At 31.6% G+C, this 19,691-nt stretch overlaps 1 protein-coding gene across 1 annotated transcript; it reads left to right on the top strand.

The window, feature by feature from the left end:
• The first annotated feature begins 1,973 nt into the window (after positions 1–1,973).
• On the top strand, positions 1,974–19,691 carry LOC145326799 (PTB domain-containing adapter protein ced-6-like). Its single transcript, XM_080170214.1, has 11 exons — positions 1,974–2,110; positions 5,713–5,789; positions 7,804–7,920; positions 14,616–14,698; positions 15,545–15,602; positions 15,883–15,933; positions 16,328–16,421; positions 16,826–16,917; positions 17,419–17,471; positions 17,925–18,372; positions 19,156–19,691. The coding sequence occupies exons 1-11, from the start codon at positions 1,999–2,001 to the stop codon at positions 19,198–19,200; spliced, it is 1,230 nt and encodes a 409-aa protein (XP_080026340.1). The 5' UTR covers positions 1,974–1,998; the 3' UTR covers positions 19,201–19,691.

Genomic DNA, 19,691 nt, shown 5'->3' with positions numbered 1-19,691 from the left:
CACCGAATTTTTTTTTGCCTTTTCTCGGTTGTGCCGCCGTTTCTTCACAGTTCCATATTGTACCCCTATTAAGCAACTACCATGCAAAATCTCAGACCTGTAACTCTTTTTTTTAGTTGAGTTCCTTTGACTTTTAGTTTTGGTTTCAAAAAGTGGCACATCCGCCTCCCCCCTTTTAAACAAGGGCGTTTTAAGGGGGGGGATTATTTGTTTAAGGGCCTTCTAGTCCTTATCCCTTCTTCCCCATCCCTATTTCCCATTTATATTCCCCATCTCTTCCCCCCCCCCCCATCTCTTCTCCCCCATCCCTTCTCCCCAACCTGCAATGACCGAAGGGAAGGGAGCTAGAAAGCATCTTTGAAAGAAAAGTACGAAAGATAATTTAACCTCCCCCCCCCCCCCCCACCACTACAAAACATTTTTTATGGGTGGAAGGGGATGTTATAAAATCTTAGCAGAAAGGATGAATAACCCCATTAAAAAAAATTTTGGGGGGGGGGAGATAAAAACCCTCATTTTGGAAATAATTTACCAAAAATTAACCTAATATGTAAAACTGATTTTAAATATTTCTTTATTGTATGACAACAAGGATGACAACATCTTTAAGTAGCAAAGCACAAAAAATCATTAATAAGAATACAGACAAGTAGATTTAAAAAGCATCTGTTGAAATAAATATATATTTTAGGTAGAAAAAGTCACAAATCCTTTTTCCTTTATGTTGTGTGATGACAGTCAAAGTAAATTACATACCGGATGCTTGAAACAGCGAAAATTTAATTTTTTTTTACTATTATAATCCACAAAAAAATTTATCGTACCATAAACACCAAAGATATAAAGAACTATGTAAAAAATAAAAAAAATTACTTGTACTTTCATCTACAGATATAAAAATCTCTTAGAAATATGGAAAACTTTGGGGCATGTAAGGGTATGTACGGGTATGTACACAAAAAAATTATAAACTTATCCTGAAAATAATATGACATCATATATAGTTATTCATTTAGACAGACATACAGTGTTGAGAAAAAGGCTTAGATAAATATCAACGCTGTTTCTTTTTTATACAAAATAACTTTTTGATTAAATATTTGTTGGTTACAAATGTTTTTTATAGAAATAAAAACAAAATATACAATATGTGATAAAAAGCAGAAACTATTTGGAAGGGCGCGAAGCGCAAATTTTTTTCTTCAATTATGCAGGGAGGGAGGGGTTTTTGGGCTATTTATTACACTAGTCCCCAATATTTCATATAAAATTTTCTTATTCGTTGGCTCAACAACTTTGGGGACTTTAATGGAATTTTGATTGGTTGGTTAATTAAGTCGAGTTTCCATACATTTCATCTACTAATTGTAATCTATATAAGGGGTAATTTTGTGTATCATAATTAGGGATGTACAAAATTTCTTTGGTAAAAAGTTTATATTATACAAAATAAAATACTTCCTATTACCTTGTTTGTTATGTTCAGGGAAAAAAGATTATAACATAATTTCTACACTAATTAAAAAATTTGGTAAGATTAAATGAATAGTAACTGTCTGTTAAGCGCGAAGCGCCAAAATTTTTTTTTGTGAGTATTTCTTGATCTTTTTTTTGGAAACTGGGATAGTTTTCCTTTTTGTAGGGTAGGGGGCAAAAAGGGGCATTTTTGTTGACCAGGGGGGGGCAAAATGGGGCATTTTTCAACATTTAGGGGGGGGCAGGGGGGGCAGTGGCTAGGGGGGGCAGGGGGGGGCGTTTTGGTCGCTAGGGGGGGGCGATTGCCCCAAATGCCCCCTTCGGTTCGCACGCCACTGTGTAAATTGCAAAAACACCCTTACAGAAAGAAATCCTATAAAAAATAGTAGCAAATTGAAAGTTTACAGTTTTTTTTTTCGTTTTTTCAATGGAAATCACCCTATTTTTGTATAGTTACTTAAGTTTCCATGAAATTGGTTCTTAGACTAATATAACCCTAATATTTGAACTTTATGATTTTTAATGTTAATTATTATTTTCAGATATTTGTATATTATAATATTGAAGATGGGTAAAATGAAAGATAATAGTATTTTGAAATGGTCCCTCAACAATAATAAGAACAGCACAAAGGGTAAGTTAATAAATTTTAAAGAAAAAGGTAACTTCAAGGTAAAGAATGGGCTAAAGATAACTTTAGCTTATTCATATAGGTTTTGACATATGCTTCATACTATACTAGGAAATTACACGATATAATTAACCCAGGCTAGCTTTATCTTAAGAAATTATTCGAACGAAATGAAAAAATTAAGCCCTTACAGAAATCTGTACAAAATTTCAACCAATACCATGGTCGGGTTGTACTTCAGATGTTTTAATATTTTAACTGATTTAGAGAGTGTCTCTAGATTATCTCTATTTCATAACTCTTTGATATTAAAGTTTTGGAAGACTACGTACTTGTAGAGTTGCTACGCAGTAAAACTAAAATTCTTTTTTGTTGACATGTTATTTTGATACTTGGGTGCGCGTTGTAGCTAAAAATAGAAAGTGTGTGCAGTGCAGTTTTACCAGGGATTTTAAGGGATAAGACAGCGGACAATATAGTTTGGTACTTATCCAATGATTACAAACAAAATTAACATTAGTTGGAAAGTTTCGACAGTTACAGTATGGAACTAACTAATCAAAATTCTATGAAGTACCTGATTTTTTTAAGCCAACGAATATGCTCTAACATGGTTATAAAACGTACCGGTGTAACTAGAGTTCAATATCCCTACCCTTCCTGAGTTAAACGTTAACATTTAGAGGAATAAGGGACTGTTAAATTTTGTATCAGCTAGGTTTTTTAATTTCAGTTTAAAAAAAATAATCAAGGGGGCCTTTTTTCTATTGTCAATTTCTCTTGGGAGGGTAGGATTTCTTTCACCCGAAATAGTTAAAACCTTTCCAGGACGTATTAGAAGCCCCATTGCAAAACATAATCATATTGGTTGATTGGTTAGCGAGATCCTTCACACACAGGCAGTCATCCTTTTACTTTTGATTAAGGATTTAAGAGTTTATATTATTACAGCAGTCATAATGGATTAGCAATCATAAGTGTTTTATTTTTTTATTTAAAATCAAAAACGTGGTCTGCGATATTTATTCCCTGGTTGCAATTTTTTTTTGCATTGCTTGCATATGTGGGACATGAGCAGAGAGGGAGAGGATAGTGGACTGTAAATTTCACTGGTACCTTTCAGTTTCAAAACACGCTTTCTTATTCAGCTTAACTTTTTCTTATTTATTTAGTACTTATAATAAATAGCTTTTTTTCTTATGTCTCACACTTGTGGGTGCCTGAGGACCTGACTTTGTAACACCTATACATTCGTTGGACTAACTTTCCATGGCTACCCATTACCCAATAAAAACCAACCTAATCTGATCTTAAGAATTAAACCAAATTTGGGGGTTGTTTGGTGTTCAAGAAATAAATTTGAGAGCAAATGCATCTTTCCTTTTTAGAATATCTAATAGGGCAAGTCTTTATACTGCATGTGCATTTTTCATTTTTAGAGGAACTATCGCTGGCACTAAACGTTTAAACATTTTTTTAAAAATAAATAACTATATGCTGTTTTGGTGAAAGGTTTATAAAAAGTGTTTTATGTACACATCCAATGAGTATTGGTCTTATTAAAAAATAAATCATTCAATGTAAAAATGGTTAAATACCAAGTGTTGATCCCCTATTTAAAAATATCTGCACTGAATATAATGGCTAAACTTTGTACTCAATCTACATTCTAAAATCATAGAATAAAGAGATCAAAATTAATAAGATTGTTATAGCACGGCATTATTATTTTTTTGCTGATACTGAGCTGATACTGGGGGGGGGGGGGGGGCGAGAGAGTATTTGGACTTAAAATATACCGGTACCCAAGTTATAAACATGTTCTCTGAATCGTTGGATTATGGATTCATGTACTTTTATAAACTCTATAGTGTCCAAGCTTTTCTACCAATAGTTTTAATCTACTGAAGGGGTAATTCATTGTCCATTGTCTTATCCCTTAAAATACCTGGTTGCCCCTGCACTGGCTACTTTATCAAAATAAAAGATCTGCTTCTTTGGTTATTTTAGAGCTACTATTTATAGAGACTTCTTAAAAATTCAAGTTTAAGGGAGGATTTTGGTTGGCCCTATTAAATAAGGGGGTGTTTTCATTTGCTAAGATTCCGTTAAGTAATTTTTTTTAAGGCTATAAAATAGGATTAAACCGCTACAAGGAGGCAATGTAGTTGGCGGATTTTAGCGGGAGTGCCAGTTTTGCCGCAGTTTCTTCACAGTTCAACATAAAACCAACTGCGATGCCTAATTCAAGCGTTCTCCTGTTTTGAAGGCTTAGTAAATAACGTACCACCTTTTTGAACTTTTTTTATGAATTAAAGCTCTTTCAATAAGTAGAGTAAAAACTTTGTTTAATAATGAGCTGTAATGAATAAAGCCTCTATCTAAATGCCTTAACTTTAGTAAATAATATGTTAGTAGATAGAAATGCACTGTGGATTAAATTACTATGTTAGTGTGTCTTCATTTTAGCGTATTTTTTTAGCAAAATAATAATTCTTTCCGTGAAAATTTTCTACGAGTAGCACTTTCATTGGGCTTTCTTAGTGTAAAAGTCTTAAATATGCTCGTAAGCGAGTGATTATTGTTTATAGGTCATGGCATTCGCCTACTTTTTATTGTTTAGATTATGACGGTGTGCAAAGACTGTAACATAAATATCTTGAAACAACTAAAATAAATAAGGAAGCGTGAATTATTAAGTTGTATTCCTACCTACGATAAAAATTCTTTTGTTTGTGCTATCCAATACACTATTCTTATTCTCATGACAGGAACACCTTTTTGTTGTTTTAGCTTGTTTTTCACTCTGTAGAAGCCGTAAAAACATACATTGAGGTCATTTCAATTTGAATATAACATTATTAGGAGCATAGCTACTCTATCTTATTATTTAGATCGTAGATTAATATATTTATATTAAATTAGACTATGATTAAGCAATAATTAATTATTTGAGATATATATAATTTTAAGAACAGTAGGCTTCAAAATTTCTTGCTTATTGTACCTCTGTTTATCTGAAATGATGAAAGTTTTTTTTACGAATTTACGCTGCTTATATAAACTCATTCTTGTTCTTTTGTATATATTTAGAAGTAATCCTTACTATGCAAAGTATTATATTCCTGTACTTAGCAATATGAAGCCTTAATTAACAAGTATAGATTTCAAGTACCTTATACTATATTAATATTATCATGAATAAGCATTTTTGACAGTTTAATTTTATTATCTTTGTTTATCTGAAATTTTAGTCCTTCACTTATTTAGATCTGGCGGTTTCCCTCAAAGTTCCTAGTCGTGCTCATAAACCCCCGCACCCCTTTATATAAACTAAAGATAAGTTTTGATTGTTATCCAAGGCTATGTTAGTTAAGATTATATTGAGTATTTGGTAGCCTTGCAGTGCAGTGTTATAACGCAAATGGAATATGCAACTAAGAGTTAGATCCCCAACAGAGGCTAAGCATACCCCCATCTACTTACTTATTTAAATTATATAAATAAAGGGAGGGGGGGGGGGGGCTATGTCTGTTGAACGTTATGTTTAAGATCTAGTAAGACTTAAAAATCAAAAGCATTACTGTTTTTTTTCTCTTGTTTAGGAAAAGAAAAGGATAAGAAGAAATGGATTCACTCAGCTGACACACTCACAAATGGTCACGTGGCTTACTTAGTCAAGGTAAGTAGCTATCATGGAGATTTACATGACCATTCAATATAGACACCATAAAAAATGGTCATGTTGCTTACTTTGGTCAAGGCTAATAGCTGTATTTGAGATTTGCATGACTCTTCCTATATATAGATACCCTTACTAGTTGTCATGGTTATGTAGTTTACTTTATTAACGTCAGTAGCAGTCATAAAGATTTATATGACTATTTTTATCCTTAAAACTGGTCATGTTGCTTACTACGTCAATGTAAGTTGCACACACCATTCCTTAACCAAACTTTATATTGATAAAATGTCCCAAACATTCGGACAATTGGGCGTTCAAATAGGACCTAGTGGTAGTTAGAATCAATTGAGAACAAAATCCTAGTCGTTCGTTCTCGCCAGATATGGCCATTTTAAGATTTTAGGTAAAACTACACTAAATATCCAAATACGAACTTAAATCTTTTAGTTTTTTTAGTGTAATTTTAGTGGGACAGTCCCAAAACAGAGTATCTTCGCTTCTGTGGCAAAACTGACTGCCTGGAGTTTCTAACAGAGAGTGCCTTAATGTGTTAACACAAGTAGAGATTCGAACCCATTCCCAAAACTAACAACTGATATCTAACTGCCACTAGGTCCCATTTGAATTCCCAATTGTCCGAATGTTTTGGACATTTGTTTAATATAAAGTTCGGTCAAGGAGGGGTGTGTGCAGTCTTGGAAACTTATATGACCCTTATTAAATTTATAAATACCCTTATTTATAAACTTAGACTACAAACTATTATATGTACTATACATAATCAATATAAAGATAGATTTTAGCAGGGAGTAAGGGAGGGGACAATGGATCGAATATTCAATTTTTAGGAGTCTCAGACTTTGGGGACTGGCTTAAAGGGAACATGCAAGAATTTAGCAGTTTCTAACCAATCTTGGGGACCAATTATGAATGATGTCACGCAAAATCATGCATAATCTCGCGGCAAACTAGCGCGTCAACAAAAAGATAAACAATAACAAGCAGACAGAATATTTTGATTTTGAAAATTATTTTGTAAATTGAATCATTACATTTTTTATATCTAATTCTTGTTTAATGTAAATTCATTCCGATTAGTGCATTGTAGAAAGAAATTATATTAAGATTATTAGTTATTATGAGCAAAGCCTTCCTATAATTAGATCCCGCACATTTGTACGTCCATAACGGTTAGCTCTTTTCGTTACTTTATACATGTTAGATGTTTCTTATTGATTTAATGTAAAGGCAAAAGTTTTTTGTCTTTAGCTTAATATTTCTGTAATTAATGATCCGATTAATTTCAAAATTTTAAGGAAAATTCACGAAGTCCTAAGTTGTTCAAGGTTTGTTTATCATTAAAATCTCAAGATGGTGTTATTTTATTTTTCTGTCCTGGATGCTAGGAGCGCAGCTACCAGTTATCCTAAGATATGTTACTTAAACCTTAAGATCTTTAAAATTAAGATGTACTAATGTTCTCAACTATTTTATTTATGTAGTATGAAATTTTGACGCAAGGTATCTCATTTTTATTTCGTTAAATGAAATAACTCGAGTTAAAGATTCTGTAGGAAGGTAATTGTTTTAGTAAGTTTTGTATATATTTAAAGGCTTTTTCATGTCTAAGCTTTTTAATAAATACAATAAAAAAATTTGGGTAAAAGATGTTGTAAAAGTAAAATGGTATGTTTCCTTAATTTTCCGAAGTTTAGATAATAACAATTATGGAATTGAATTGTAAACAAGGGTTTTGATCTCTAGAATCAAAGGCTTGTAGTAAAGCATCAGTTTAAGGATGGTGCATTTCGAATTAAAAACAATTCAAAAAGTCATAAATTTCCACTTAAGGTTGCATATTGCAAATACTTGTTTTATCTGGAAATATCTGGGTTTTCAACCTTTAAAGGGTCACAACTATAAAATTGAATTAACTGCCCATTGTCCCCTCCCTTACTCCCTGGATTTTAGACAGTTTGAAAGATATCCTATTTTATCATTATCTGTTTAGTATCTTGGAAGCACAGAGGTTGACAAACCCAAAGGAATAGAAGTTGTTAAAGATGGAATTAGAAAACTCAAGTTCAGCCAACAGCTCAAAAAAGCGGAGGGCACAAAAACGCCTAAGGTAGGTTCTATTGAAGTGGTTTAACCAAATCTTTCCTGGCCTTGCCGGGCACTAATTTATATCCTCATCTTGCTAGATATTCATATGCTACCCAAAACCGAATTTCATACATCTGATTTGGGGGACGATTAATTCATTTTTAGTGCCCTGTCCATTTCCATAGCTAAGCTATCGAAACTAAATAATATCTTTCTTTTGTTGTCCATATTTGTTCTTTTTGAATTGAAGAAGGATTAAATTTTAATAAAACTCTACAAGCGTCCAAACCCCCAATTATAATTTTAAATTACAGATGGGGTAATTTTGTTTATTATTAATTAATTGTCCATTATCTTATCTCTTCGGACTTTTTTGAAAACCTTTTAATGTTCATTTTTTTCATGTGGTTTTTATGAGATTTCAAACCAATCACAGAACGCGTTTATTTGGTTCCCAATCTAAATGTTTGTCTGCCTAGTTCTACTGTTGGATTATAATATTTATTGAACCCTCTGTGTGTAACGGTTGTGTACATATTAATTGCAAAAAAACAAGATTCCATGTTTACTTTCATTTACCTTTTTTTGTAGCACAGCTACTCTACAAATATTCTTCCAGTCTCGTTAAAAAACAATTTTTCATTATGTGTTAATATTAGAATGAGCATGATATTAGATTTATTTTACCTTCAGTTATGGAATGAGCAAAATAATTCCAGCATTTTAATTACAACTAGTTTTTTGGATTTAGTTTATTTTTTAATAGCATACTAAACAAGAGGGCAAATTTGGTGCTTTACCTTAAAGTGTACAGGGATTATTGAAATTAAGATAATCTTTTTTTAAAATGTTCAGCCACTGCGGGTTGCCGCCAATACCTGCGTTGCTCTAACCATGCGGTGCTACCCTGTTCTTATTATAAATTACCTAACCTAAGTTGTAAAACACCAACACATGAAGAACTCACAATCCCCCTTGATTTCAAAATAAAATGGCGGAGTTTTCTGTGCTATTCACTATGAAGAAACCTGCCCTGATTTATTTAACTTTACTGCCAACTTTAAAATATATTTGCTTTGAACAAATGTAGTCATCCTAGTAAGTTTAATATATTGTACAAAGAACAAAATTCATTGGTTACGCTTCAATATTTTGGCTGTTTTTATGCGTTTTTTAGTAGCGCAGCTACTCTACGAGTATGTATATCCGTATGTATTTTAGTCATATAGGTTAATGAATTACTACCTTTCATTTAAAGATATGAGATTAAATAGGTAACTGATAAAAAATGTAATTTTCTGGGATTTATTGACTGTACCATCAAAAATTAATTACTCATAATAATCTTTAAATTTCTGTTGAATATGTCTTTAATTGCTGTGCTACATTTGGGTTTAGTTGTCCTTGTTTCATCTTTGCATGATAATTATCATTAAAAAGGTAAAATTTTAAATTCTTTCATTTTTATTACTTTCATAATTTGACATTTAGATAAATATTAAATTAACAAAGGTTCCATATTTTATGATTACTAGACTAAAGCCATAATTTTTATGCACAACATGCTTATTAAGCATTTTTATGCTTTTCATAAAGGTTTTTGAGCTAGATCAATAGCCTCTTATTTACGAGAACTCAAGTAAAACAAAATTAACCTTATACTTATAAATAAAATATTTTTTTTTTGTAAGAATCTTTGTCCAATTTGAATAAAACTCCTCCTTATTGCATTGCATAGATGATTAGATAATGCTTTAGATGTTTAATATTATTTTTATTGTGCATTCAACAATATTTAATAGCCATTTTTAGCTTGCTTGTCCTTTTCATATAAATCTTAGGTTGCCTAAATTAGATGTCTATGATTGCTTAGTCTTTTTATACCGACAGTCTTCAGTGATTTGCCTTTATTTGAATAACCTTTTCGTTGAAGAATAAGAATAAAATGAAAATTTATCATTTCCATCAATTATGTAGTTTGATTAAGTAAGTTTGTAGATTTGTCTTGTTCCTTACTAATGAAAGATCGCTAATGATTTTGACTGTTATGTTTATTGTGTTTAGGGGCTTTATTTCAGTGTTTTACCTTCACATTTTTTTTATTAGGCTAAAATCAATCCTAGAACAACACTATTTACTTTAAATCTATTATCATATTGGCCGTTTTAGAGATATTAAGTGCCCTATATTACTTTAACACTAACCTATTAAATTTTTATATTTTTGCTGTTTTTACTTTGGATTTGTATTCGTCCTTGTTGAAGGACACAAAAGCTGCAAAAACGCTCAAAATATTATTACTCATTTTTTTCTATTCTTTTAAAAACTAGTTTTTATGCATTTCTAATCGTGTGCATGTTTGCGCTCTTGAAAGCAAATTTTAACAAGAATGACAACAGTCTAAATTAAGCTAAAACATTTTTAAATATTCATTAACAGGGGACTTTAATGCACGAAATAAGAATAAAAAATGGATGCTTGTCTGTAAATTTTCAAGAATTCTACGAATATGTTTGATTTCTGTCTTTCATTTGTAATATTATTGTATTGCAGCCTTCGACCACTTGAAATTAGTGTTTTATAGGGAAGCTGCGCTATTAAATGGCAATTTATATATATATTTCACGCGAATAGCTCATGATTTTAGTTTCATGTGCATATGTTAGAAGTTTATCTTTGCAGTTGTCATTTCTAACAGTTATTTTAACTTTTTGTTAATTTTGATTATTTAAAAATCTACCAAAATTCTTTTTAACTAGGAAAATGTCAAAATTCTTTTGTTTTTCTTAATACCAAGGATTTAAGGGGACAAGACAGTGGAAGAAAATATATTTAAACCTCAGATCATTATAGATAAAATACCCTTCCTATTAATGGTTAAAAAGTTTGGACACTGAAGCTTTTTTGATAAAGAACTATGTTTTTCAAATCAACACTTGGGTGATTGTTTTTATTAAATTTAGTGTACCAGTGTCTTTTTTTTACCCTCCCCTTCCTCCCTGCCTCAAATTTCTTAGGTAATTTTAACAAAAATTGACAGAAAAAGTCACTTCCCCACTTCACTGCAAGCGTCAATAGTCATCAATCTTATGATTTTATATTTTATTTTTATTAAATATTTTCTTTATTTTGTACACTATAAGATGACAAATTTTGCAAATAAAGTTCTTAAAATTCAAAGTCATTATTAGCCAATAAAAAGAAATTGCAAGTTAAAAAGAAATTTAATTTTTATAGATAAATCCTTTAGCTTTTTAAAAAATTGCTAAGTTTTCTAGTGGATTCGACCATAGCCTCTAGGAGCTGCTTTAAGAGAACGAACCAATTAAAATATCTTACATAAAAAAATTGTGGTTAGGAGATTTATTTGGGGGAAGGGTTTTGAAAGGTATCTCAATTTTGTATGAAAACATTTTTTGGAAAAAAGTTTTTCTATTGGCTATGTATTTAATTACTAGCGGCTACGCCCCTAGAGGCCTCTAGGGGCATGAGGAGGGGAGAGTCGAATTTGATAACCCAATTTCTTATTTTAGATTTTAAAAGAAAAAGTAAAAAAAAAATTTTGGGGGCGAAAAATTTTTTTTTTTTGGGGGGGGGGTGCCCCCCCCTCACCCCTAATTTTTAATTTTAGTTAAAAAAATTTAAATTTTCTATTTTTTTTGGGGGGGGGGGATTTTTCATTTTGTGGGGGGGTTGGGGATGTCCCATCCCCCAAGAAAATAGTTATAAACCTTCCCGGGACCTATGAGAAGCTACCCTGTTAAGGAGAACCCGATCAGGTCAGCGGTTAGCGAGATCCTTCGGTACAAACAAACACACAAACATACAAACATACAAACACACAAACACACAGACACACATCCTGTTACTTTAGTATAAGGATTGGGAGTAGGGAGGGTGGTGTATCTCTCTTCAAAATAGCCCAAAACTTTCCCTGTTCTCTCACTCCTACTGTTAAAACTGAATCTAATTATAGAGTAGCTGCACTCGCCAGGCAGGGTGAGGACATTGCACTGTTTATTACACTAGTTCAAAAATAATAATAATGTATATAAAAATGTTTTATTATTCGTTGGCTTGAAAACTTTAGGGAGCTTTAATTGAATTCTTATTTGTGGGTTTATTTAGTTGAGTTTCAAAGTTTCAACCACTATTTGCAATCTACCGAAAGGATAAATTAGTGTGGCATCATTGGCCATTGTCTTCTCCCTTTAGATCCTTGTGCACTTGCAATAATATGGCAACAGACTGCTGCAAGCGTAATGAGCCAACGAATTGATGTTGTTTATGTATGATTACATAAATTGCCGGGAAGGCGTTTTTTAAAAGGAATTTTGGCGGTTTTCATAATTATTTTAGTAACTTTAACGATATAATTACATTCACATGTATAAGTTTACTATAATGTGATGCTTTCCAAATAAAAAGACTTTAGGAATCGCTATTTGTGGGAGTGGCTTATTCGTGAAACCCATCTTTTTTTTTAGCTGATTAAACCAGGGTATAAAGGAATGTCTCATTTAACTTATTTCTTTTTATTTCATAATTAGATAAATTCAATAGCTGTATCTTAATGATAAGGTTTTATCCGTACACTTCCATAAGTTATCTTTTTTTTGACTGATTAAAGATACTTGAAGACGTTAATCATTTAAATTAAGTGCTCTATATTCATTTAACAGTTTAACTTACTGACAACAGCTGACTAAAATTGTTCTATTGGCATAAGGCGTTTGGTATTTTTACTGCGTTTTTTACATTTAAACTGTCAATCATATACTTTTGGACATTATTCTCCTTGTTTACTATTCTCCTTAATCCGTGTAAACCCAATTTTCACTTATTGTTTTCAGCCGAGAGCAATTTTTTTAGTAAATTGCTTGGTAAAAGTTAAATTATTTTCTTTTCCAGCGCACCCGCTTTACATGTTGTCTCAGTCTCTCATTTTCTTATTTATTGTAAATTTTATGCTTTACTGCTACTAAATATTGTCATTCTTGTTAAAAAAAATTTCAAAATAATTTTAATAGCAAAGTTTTGTATGATTCTATCCGTCCGTCTGTTGTTATTTTGCTACTTTTTTCTGTACGGCTAAAAAGGGAAAAGTAGGTTGCGGGTAAAATCCGTAAAGGTTGTGTGTTTCAAGTTAGAAACAGTAGTAGAACGATAAACATTTATTTTAACTTTTTAAAAAAAATTGTTGTCTATAGTTCTTTTCAATAAGAAATACACATATTTATTGAATATTATCATTCTACTAATATTTTTAAGCCTTAAAACACACTTTTACGGATTTTACCCGCAACCTTCATTTCCCTTTTATGTTTCTATTATTCAAATAACTGTTTTTATTTAAAACACTAATATTAATTAAAGAAATATATGTTATTATATTTTTTATGCTTGGTTGAAAATTGAAATGTACTTAAAGTAATATTACTACATTTTAAACTACTGTTTACCAGTTTCTATTATATAACAATTTTACAATTATGACAGGATTAGATAGCCGTTTAGTTTTAGGGATATTTAACTGAATTTAGTTTGAATTTTTGGCGGTTTAATTTGACTTAAATGTAATGGACATTTTCGTGGATATTATCACTGATGTAAAGTTGTCAATTAGTTAGATATCGTGTACATTATTCTTTGTTTAGTTAGTTCATCCAGTAGGAGGGGATTGTTATTTTAGCAAGCTTCAAGTTTCACTTTATTTGAATAAATGATGATCTAGTGTAAGATCCAAGTAATAATAAACCCATTGATGCTTTCATGAGGTTCAATATAAAAATGTAGAAAAACTGCTATGTTATTTTTTTGTGTTCTAATTTAAACGCCAAACAACAAGATCTTAGCAATTTGCCAGTCTTCCTTAATCCGGCTATCTATCCCCTTATATTTGGATGGTACAAAAATTAGCTGAATCAATTTCAACATAAATCCGCCCCACCCTTTTATCTTTTTGATTTGTAAATCTATCTATAATACAAAGTAGAACGATGTCTGTCTGTCTGTTTGTAGCGAAGGATCTCGCTAACCGCTGAACCGATCGGGTTCTCCTTTACAGGGTAGCTTCTCATAGGTGGGACACCCCCAACCCCCTCAAAAAATGAAAAATACCCCTCCCAAAAAAAAATTGTTTTTTTTAAATCTTTTAAATCTAAAATACGAAAAATTGGTTTGATTAAACCTCTTGGAGCAAAGCCCCTAGAGGCTAGGGGCGAAGCATATATATTTTAGTAAATGGTATAACACTCGCAATTTTTTCTCTTTCCCTTTCATAGTGAATTGACTGCAGACAAACAGCTAAACACATTTCTGTTTTTATGATTATGAAGTAAATCTATATTGTCCGGATTTGTAAAATGTTAATTGGCAGAGGTAGTTACAATGTTAGTATTGCTATTTGACGTTTTAAATAAATCTATATTAACACTATCTAGAAATGGGAGTATAACATTTGATGATTTTTTTGTATCATTGCATAATTTTATTTTCATTTGCAAATAATAAATCAGGCAATAGCATGCCAATTATAAGGTTGATCATTTGCTCTAGGATTTGTTAAAATTTTTGCTTTGCATTGCAGAGGACATTTGTATGCAGGAATTGTATTATTACAAAAAAAAATTGTAGGAAAAATTGGTGGCAATACGTTATATTAAAGAATAAGATTTTGACTTAATTTTTTTTGAATTTTAATTGTTTTTGTTTAAGGTTGAGTTGACGATATCCATTGACGGAGTGGCCATCCAGGAGCCCAAAACTAAAGTCGTTCAGCACCAGTATCCGTTACACAGGTCAGTACAACTAACTGTAGTGTGGTTTTGCTACTAAACAAGTTGCAATCCGAAATAGGTTAGATTTTGTTAAATATTTGAATTTTTGTTCAAGGGGGATGTTTATTCGAATCGTGTAAGAACCTTTAGAGCTAGAGGGAGCTAACTACGGATTGAACCCTCTACAGGGCCGTAGTAATTATAAAATGTTAAGTATGGTATGTTGAGAATTAAACTTTATCGAAAGCTGCAATAATTATCTTTCTCGTATTCATTCGATTCCGGTGGAAAGGAACCGGTTCTCATCCGTACGAAAAAACTATGTCTAGCATCGTATTATATCCAGCTTGCTACGAATATAAAAATTTACAATCAAAAGATTAAATCCAGTTTTTTTAGCCGGTGCCTTCGGCACCCCGGGGCTAAAAAACTAGTTTTAATCTCATAATTGTACATTCTATATCCGCGGAAAGCCGTTCATAATACGATGCGAGGAATAACTATTAAATTTCAAAGAGAAGGAAAAAGTTTATACTTATAAAAAATAGTAACATGATGCTGTGAGTCTACTTGTTTGTACCGAAGAATCTCGCTAACCGCTGAACCTATATGTTTCTCCTTTACAAGTTAGCTTCTCCTAAGTCCTGGAAATAAGAACTATTTTCGATTAGGGTACCACCACCACCCCAAAATACCCCCCCTCCCTCCACAAAAAATTAAGGTTTCTTTTAAAAGCAAAAATTTTAAATGGGGTGGGGTGGGAAGTGACGATTTCTTTACCCCTCAAGTGTCCCAATAGGTCCCTTTGGACGTAACCGCCGCGAGTATATATAGATATTGTGTTAATCTAATTGTTTTATTTTTTAGGATTTCATACTGCGCAGACGATAAAGCAGAGAAGAGATTTTTCAGTTTTATTGCAAAGGTTTGTCTTTAAATATGTATGGAGGGATGAAAAAATAAATTATCTTGACTTTAATATACCCAACACTTTTTTTGGAAGAATATAGAACATTTTTAACCCCATTATTGTAAGAAAAATCTGAAAATGTTGTTTCTTTTCGTTTTAGTTTTCAAAAACTGCTTGGCTACTTGACTTAATAAAGATATGACACTTCTTTTGACCATTTTATCCTTGTTGATATTCTAAAAAACTTTCTATTGCTCTCTTCTATGTTATGTTTTATATATGATAATCTTTATAGGAGGAAGAAACAGACAGACACACATGCTTTGTTTTTGTCAGCGATAAATTGGTATGTTTTTAAAATTTTTATTCGTGTAAGGGAAAAAATAATAAAATAAACAGTAGTGGTTTTCCGTCTCTTTATAAGTTTTGGTCTGATTAGGTCATAATTTCTTGGTAGCACTGTTGGGTTATACTCCCACCCCCCCCTATTTTGTTTTTCATAAATAAGGTCGGAATCTTTCTTTCTGTGCTGTATTTACTTGGAGGGAAAACTTTAACCTATCCTTCCTACCAGATTACCATGTACTCAAATAAAGTGAAACTTGTAGCTGGCTAAAATTTCTACCCTCTCCATTCACCCCCTTTGTCCCATCCCCTCCCATCCTACTGATGATCGAGCTGACCAATAAGTGATGTCCATTTTAGCATATATACTATATTCATTTCTATAAATATCTTAGGCGGAAGAAATTACGTTGACCATCGGCCAAGCATTTGACCTGGCGTACCAGAGATACATCAATGGACAAGGCCAGGAGGGGTCTAACTCTTTAGGTATGTATGGTGACAGGCACAGTTCATTTTCGCAGAAATATTGTTTGAATTTAAAACGTTTTCTTATTCGTTGTGTAGGCGGATTTTATAGAATTTTAATTGGTTGGTTGAGTGTCAAGACATTTCAACCACTAAATGTAATCTATAGAAGGTGTAGTTTTGTGTACAATCTTTTTTAAGGATTATAAATTATCAACAATTTTGTTATCCCTTTAGATCCATGCTTAAATATAAAAATAAAATAGCCCGAAACTTTCTCAAGACCTACGTAAAGCTTACCTAAAATAAAAAAAATTAATTTATCAAGTTATCTAGATCTTCAGCTTCAGACCAAAAATACTGTTATCTTTCAATATTAGGATGATTTAGTAATACTATTAACATAGTTTTTTTTACTATTTTAGAAGAAGTAAATAAAGTGCTGAAGGAGAGATTAAAAGAAATGTCGTCTTTGTTGTCCCAAGCACAACTTAATGATTTCCTCAATAAGCATAATGTAAGTATCTTTACATCGAGATAATTTGGAATCATTTTGGATGGTTCTAGTGGTTGTAAATATGTAGTTTTGTAGAATTTTTTCGAGGGAAAGAATATGGATTGAATGTTATCTGTATAGGAAATTGCTTTAATTTCACATATACAACAAACTCAAATTTTTGGTATAAATGACTTATAAAAGAAGACATATCTTAACGATGACTGTTTGGATTTTTATTGTTAAACTAATGTTATCCTACTCTTAAAAATTATCATTCCTATTAAAATTAATTAGCAATTTCATGGTTACTCTTATTTTCCTTTCCAATTATCCAAGTATAAATTTTGCTTGATATGACTAACGTAGTAGATATAGAATGATGTTTATTGAGAGGCATTTCTCCTAATTAACAGAAGAAATAAGTTAGCCCCGGCTTTGGGAGTTCTGTGGTTAGGTTTTCCAAAAATGGTGGTTGGCACCCTGCAGGGATTTTCTATTAAATTTTGTTCTTAATTTTAGATATCTGATGTTTGTGAGGTGAAAAGTTCTGGGGATAATCTCAAAAATATGAGGTAAGCAAGTTTTATTTTTAACCTTATAGAAATTTGCTTGATAATTTAAATGATTTCTTTTTCTTAACGGTATTTACAATATGTTAAACTTTTATGAATCAGAGAGGTGACAAAGCACTGTTTATTACACTAGTCCCCAAAGTTTTTAATAACATTTTCTGATCTAGTGAATTGTGATTGGTTGACTCATAAGGTTGACTGTCAAACGTTTCAACCATTAATTTTAATCTACTTAAGGGTAAATTTTGTGTATCATTATTGGGGATGTACATCAATTTATTGGCCATTGTCTTATCCCTTTAAATCTCTGGTATTATGAAGTATATACATATGTATACAATAATTAAGCAGTATCTATTTAAACAATATTCAGTTAGTCTGATTACAAATTGACTAGCTGTCAATGATTGCTTGTATAGTAGCCTTGCTTCTATTAAATAATTTATATTTCAGTTTATCAACAAGCCAAGACGTGAGTGTGGACGCTTGCGATCAGGATGAGACTAGTGTAGACCAACTCATCAACCTGGACGCTCCCGTCAACAATTTCACCATTGACGACATCAATGACGCAGATTTTGACCCGCGTGCCGGCGATAGCGACAGCAGCGATGATTTCAACAATAAATTCAACACCGCCGTGCACATAAACAACACGCCGGTCCATAATTTGTCTACTCCCGTGCAGATGGTTGGTATTACACCGCCACCCTCATTTCCCCCGCCAAACTTGAACACACCGTCCAACGTAGCGCCTGTCAGGGCCGGTTTTGGGGCAGGAATAGCGGCTCCGCCCGCTCTTCCACCAAGGGAGTCCAAGAATCCGTTTGCTGCTGGTTTTAACACTGGTGCCGTGGGTTCAGATCCTTTCGGAATGTCGTCGTTTAACGCAGCGGAACAGGTAAAAATTTAAATGTATTTTTAAGTATGAGGTATAAGATTTTTTGTATTTACCTCCATTTAAGGCCTTTTTAATGTTATAAATTGTGAATACTTTATTTGTCTTTTATCTAGCAAAATTTGTGATAAAGGGGTAGTTGCATGAAGTTCATGTGAACTTTAATTTAGTGAATTGCATATTTTTTTCTGTTCATCAGTTTAAACTACATCTATAGAACATATATTTGAAAGAATTTAAATTTTCTACCAGATAGTTTTGAAAATATCAAGGCTTATAAATCTTATTTTTTGGATGTACAACATATGTAACTTATATGGCTATCTTGTTTCTACAATAACAGCATGATGACAATTTTGGTGGTGCCCAATTGATTGCTATTAATTCTAATACAAAATTATTAATGTTAGATGGTATTCTTGTAACTTATGCTTGCGATCAAAGTTGTTAATTGCACTTCATGCAACTATCCATTTTTCCTTATTTTAAATGTTTTACTCAGCGTATATCCATATAGAATGGTTTTTAGATAATTGATTTGATTTAATAATGTATATATATTATTCGTAGATATTATAATACACGGCCGGGGAAACATTTTCAATTTAGGTTGCTAATATGGAACTTACTTATTGGACAGTTTGTTCATCTAGTATGAGGGGTTGTGGTAAAGGTGGTGGATGGGGCCGGGGCATCGTTATTTTTGCTCCCTGCTAGTTTCACTTGAAAAATCTGGTGTGATATCAAAGTAATAATATATCCATTAATTAAATATATATTTTTCAGAACAAGGTGGATATTTTTGCTGATCTAGATCCTTTGAAGAAATAAACAGATTTCTACATAAATCTGCAAAATTTAACTTGGACCAAGTTTGTATTATGGCAATACTCTTTGTATTATTAGCAGTGATTAAAAATGGAAATAAATTAATATTTTCCTTTAATTTAAAATGTGATTAATAATTTACAATTTTATGTCCAAAGCATTTTTAAAAATCTGTTAATATTAAGTTTTAAATATTTCATAAAGGACTTAAATTTCTGTTGAAAAAATGTTGACATTTTATAAATGATTTTTAATGATGATTGTATGAATTTTACATAGCTTTTGTGTATAATACACTAAATTAAACTTGTATATCATATTTATTTTATAAAAGAACATTTTTTGGCTATTATTTGAATTTTAAAAATCCATTAAAAACTACTGTATTTAAAAGACAAATTAAAAACTTAAATATAAAATTTTACTATATAACTAATAAAATGGTGTATATAAATATGTAATTATATGTAACGAAATATATTTTAGCAAAATTA

Source organism: Acartia tonsa, chromosome 8 (assembly GCF_053477335.1).
Source record: "Acartia tonsa isolate MP-2025a chromosome 8, ASM5347733v1, whole genome shotgun sequence".
Lineage (NCBI taxonomy): Eukaryota > Metazoa > Arthropoda > Copepoda > Calanoida > Acartiidae > Acartia > Acartia tonsa.
The sequence above is the reverse complement of the archived record's forward strand: the minus strand, read 5'-3'. Positions and strand labels throughout refer to the sequence as shown.

Bases quoted from the DNA above. Each gene is read 5' to 3' on its own strand.
- LOC145326799 (XM_080170214.1), top strand. From the start codon at position 1,999: ATGTTAATTATTATTTTCAGATATTTGTATATTATAATATTGAAGATG. The intron at 2,111-5,712 runs GTAAGTTAATAA...TCTCTTGTTTAG, and splicing joins TAATAAGAACAGCACAAAGG to GAAAAGAAAAGGATAAGAAG. The intron at 17,472-17,924 runs GTAAGCAAGTTT...TTTATATTTCAG, and splicing joins GATAATCTCAAAAATATGAG to TTTATCAACAAGCCAAGACG.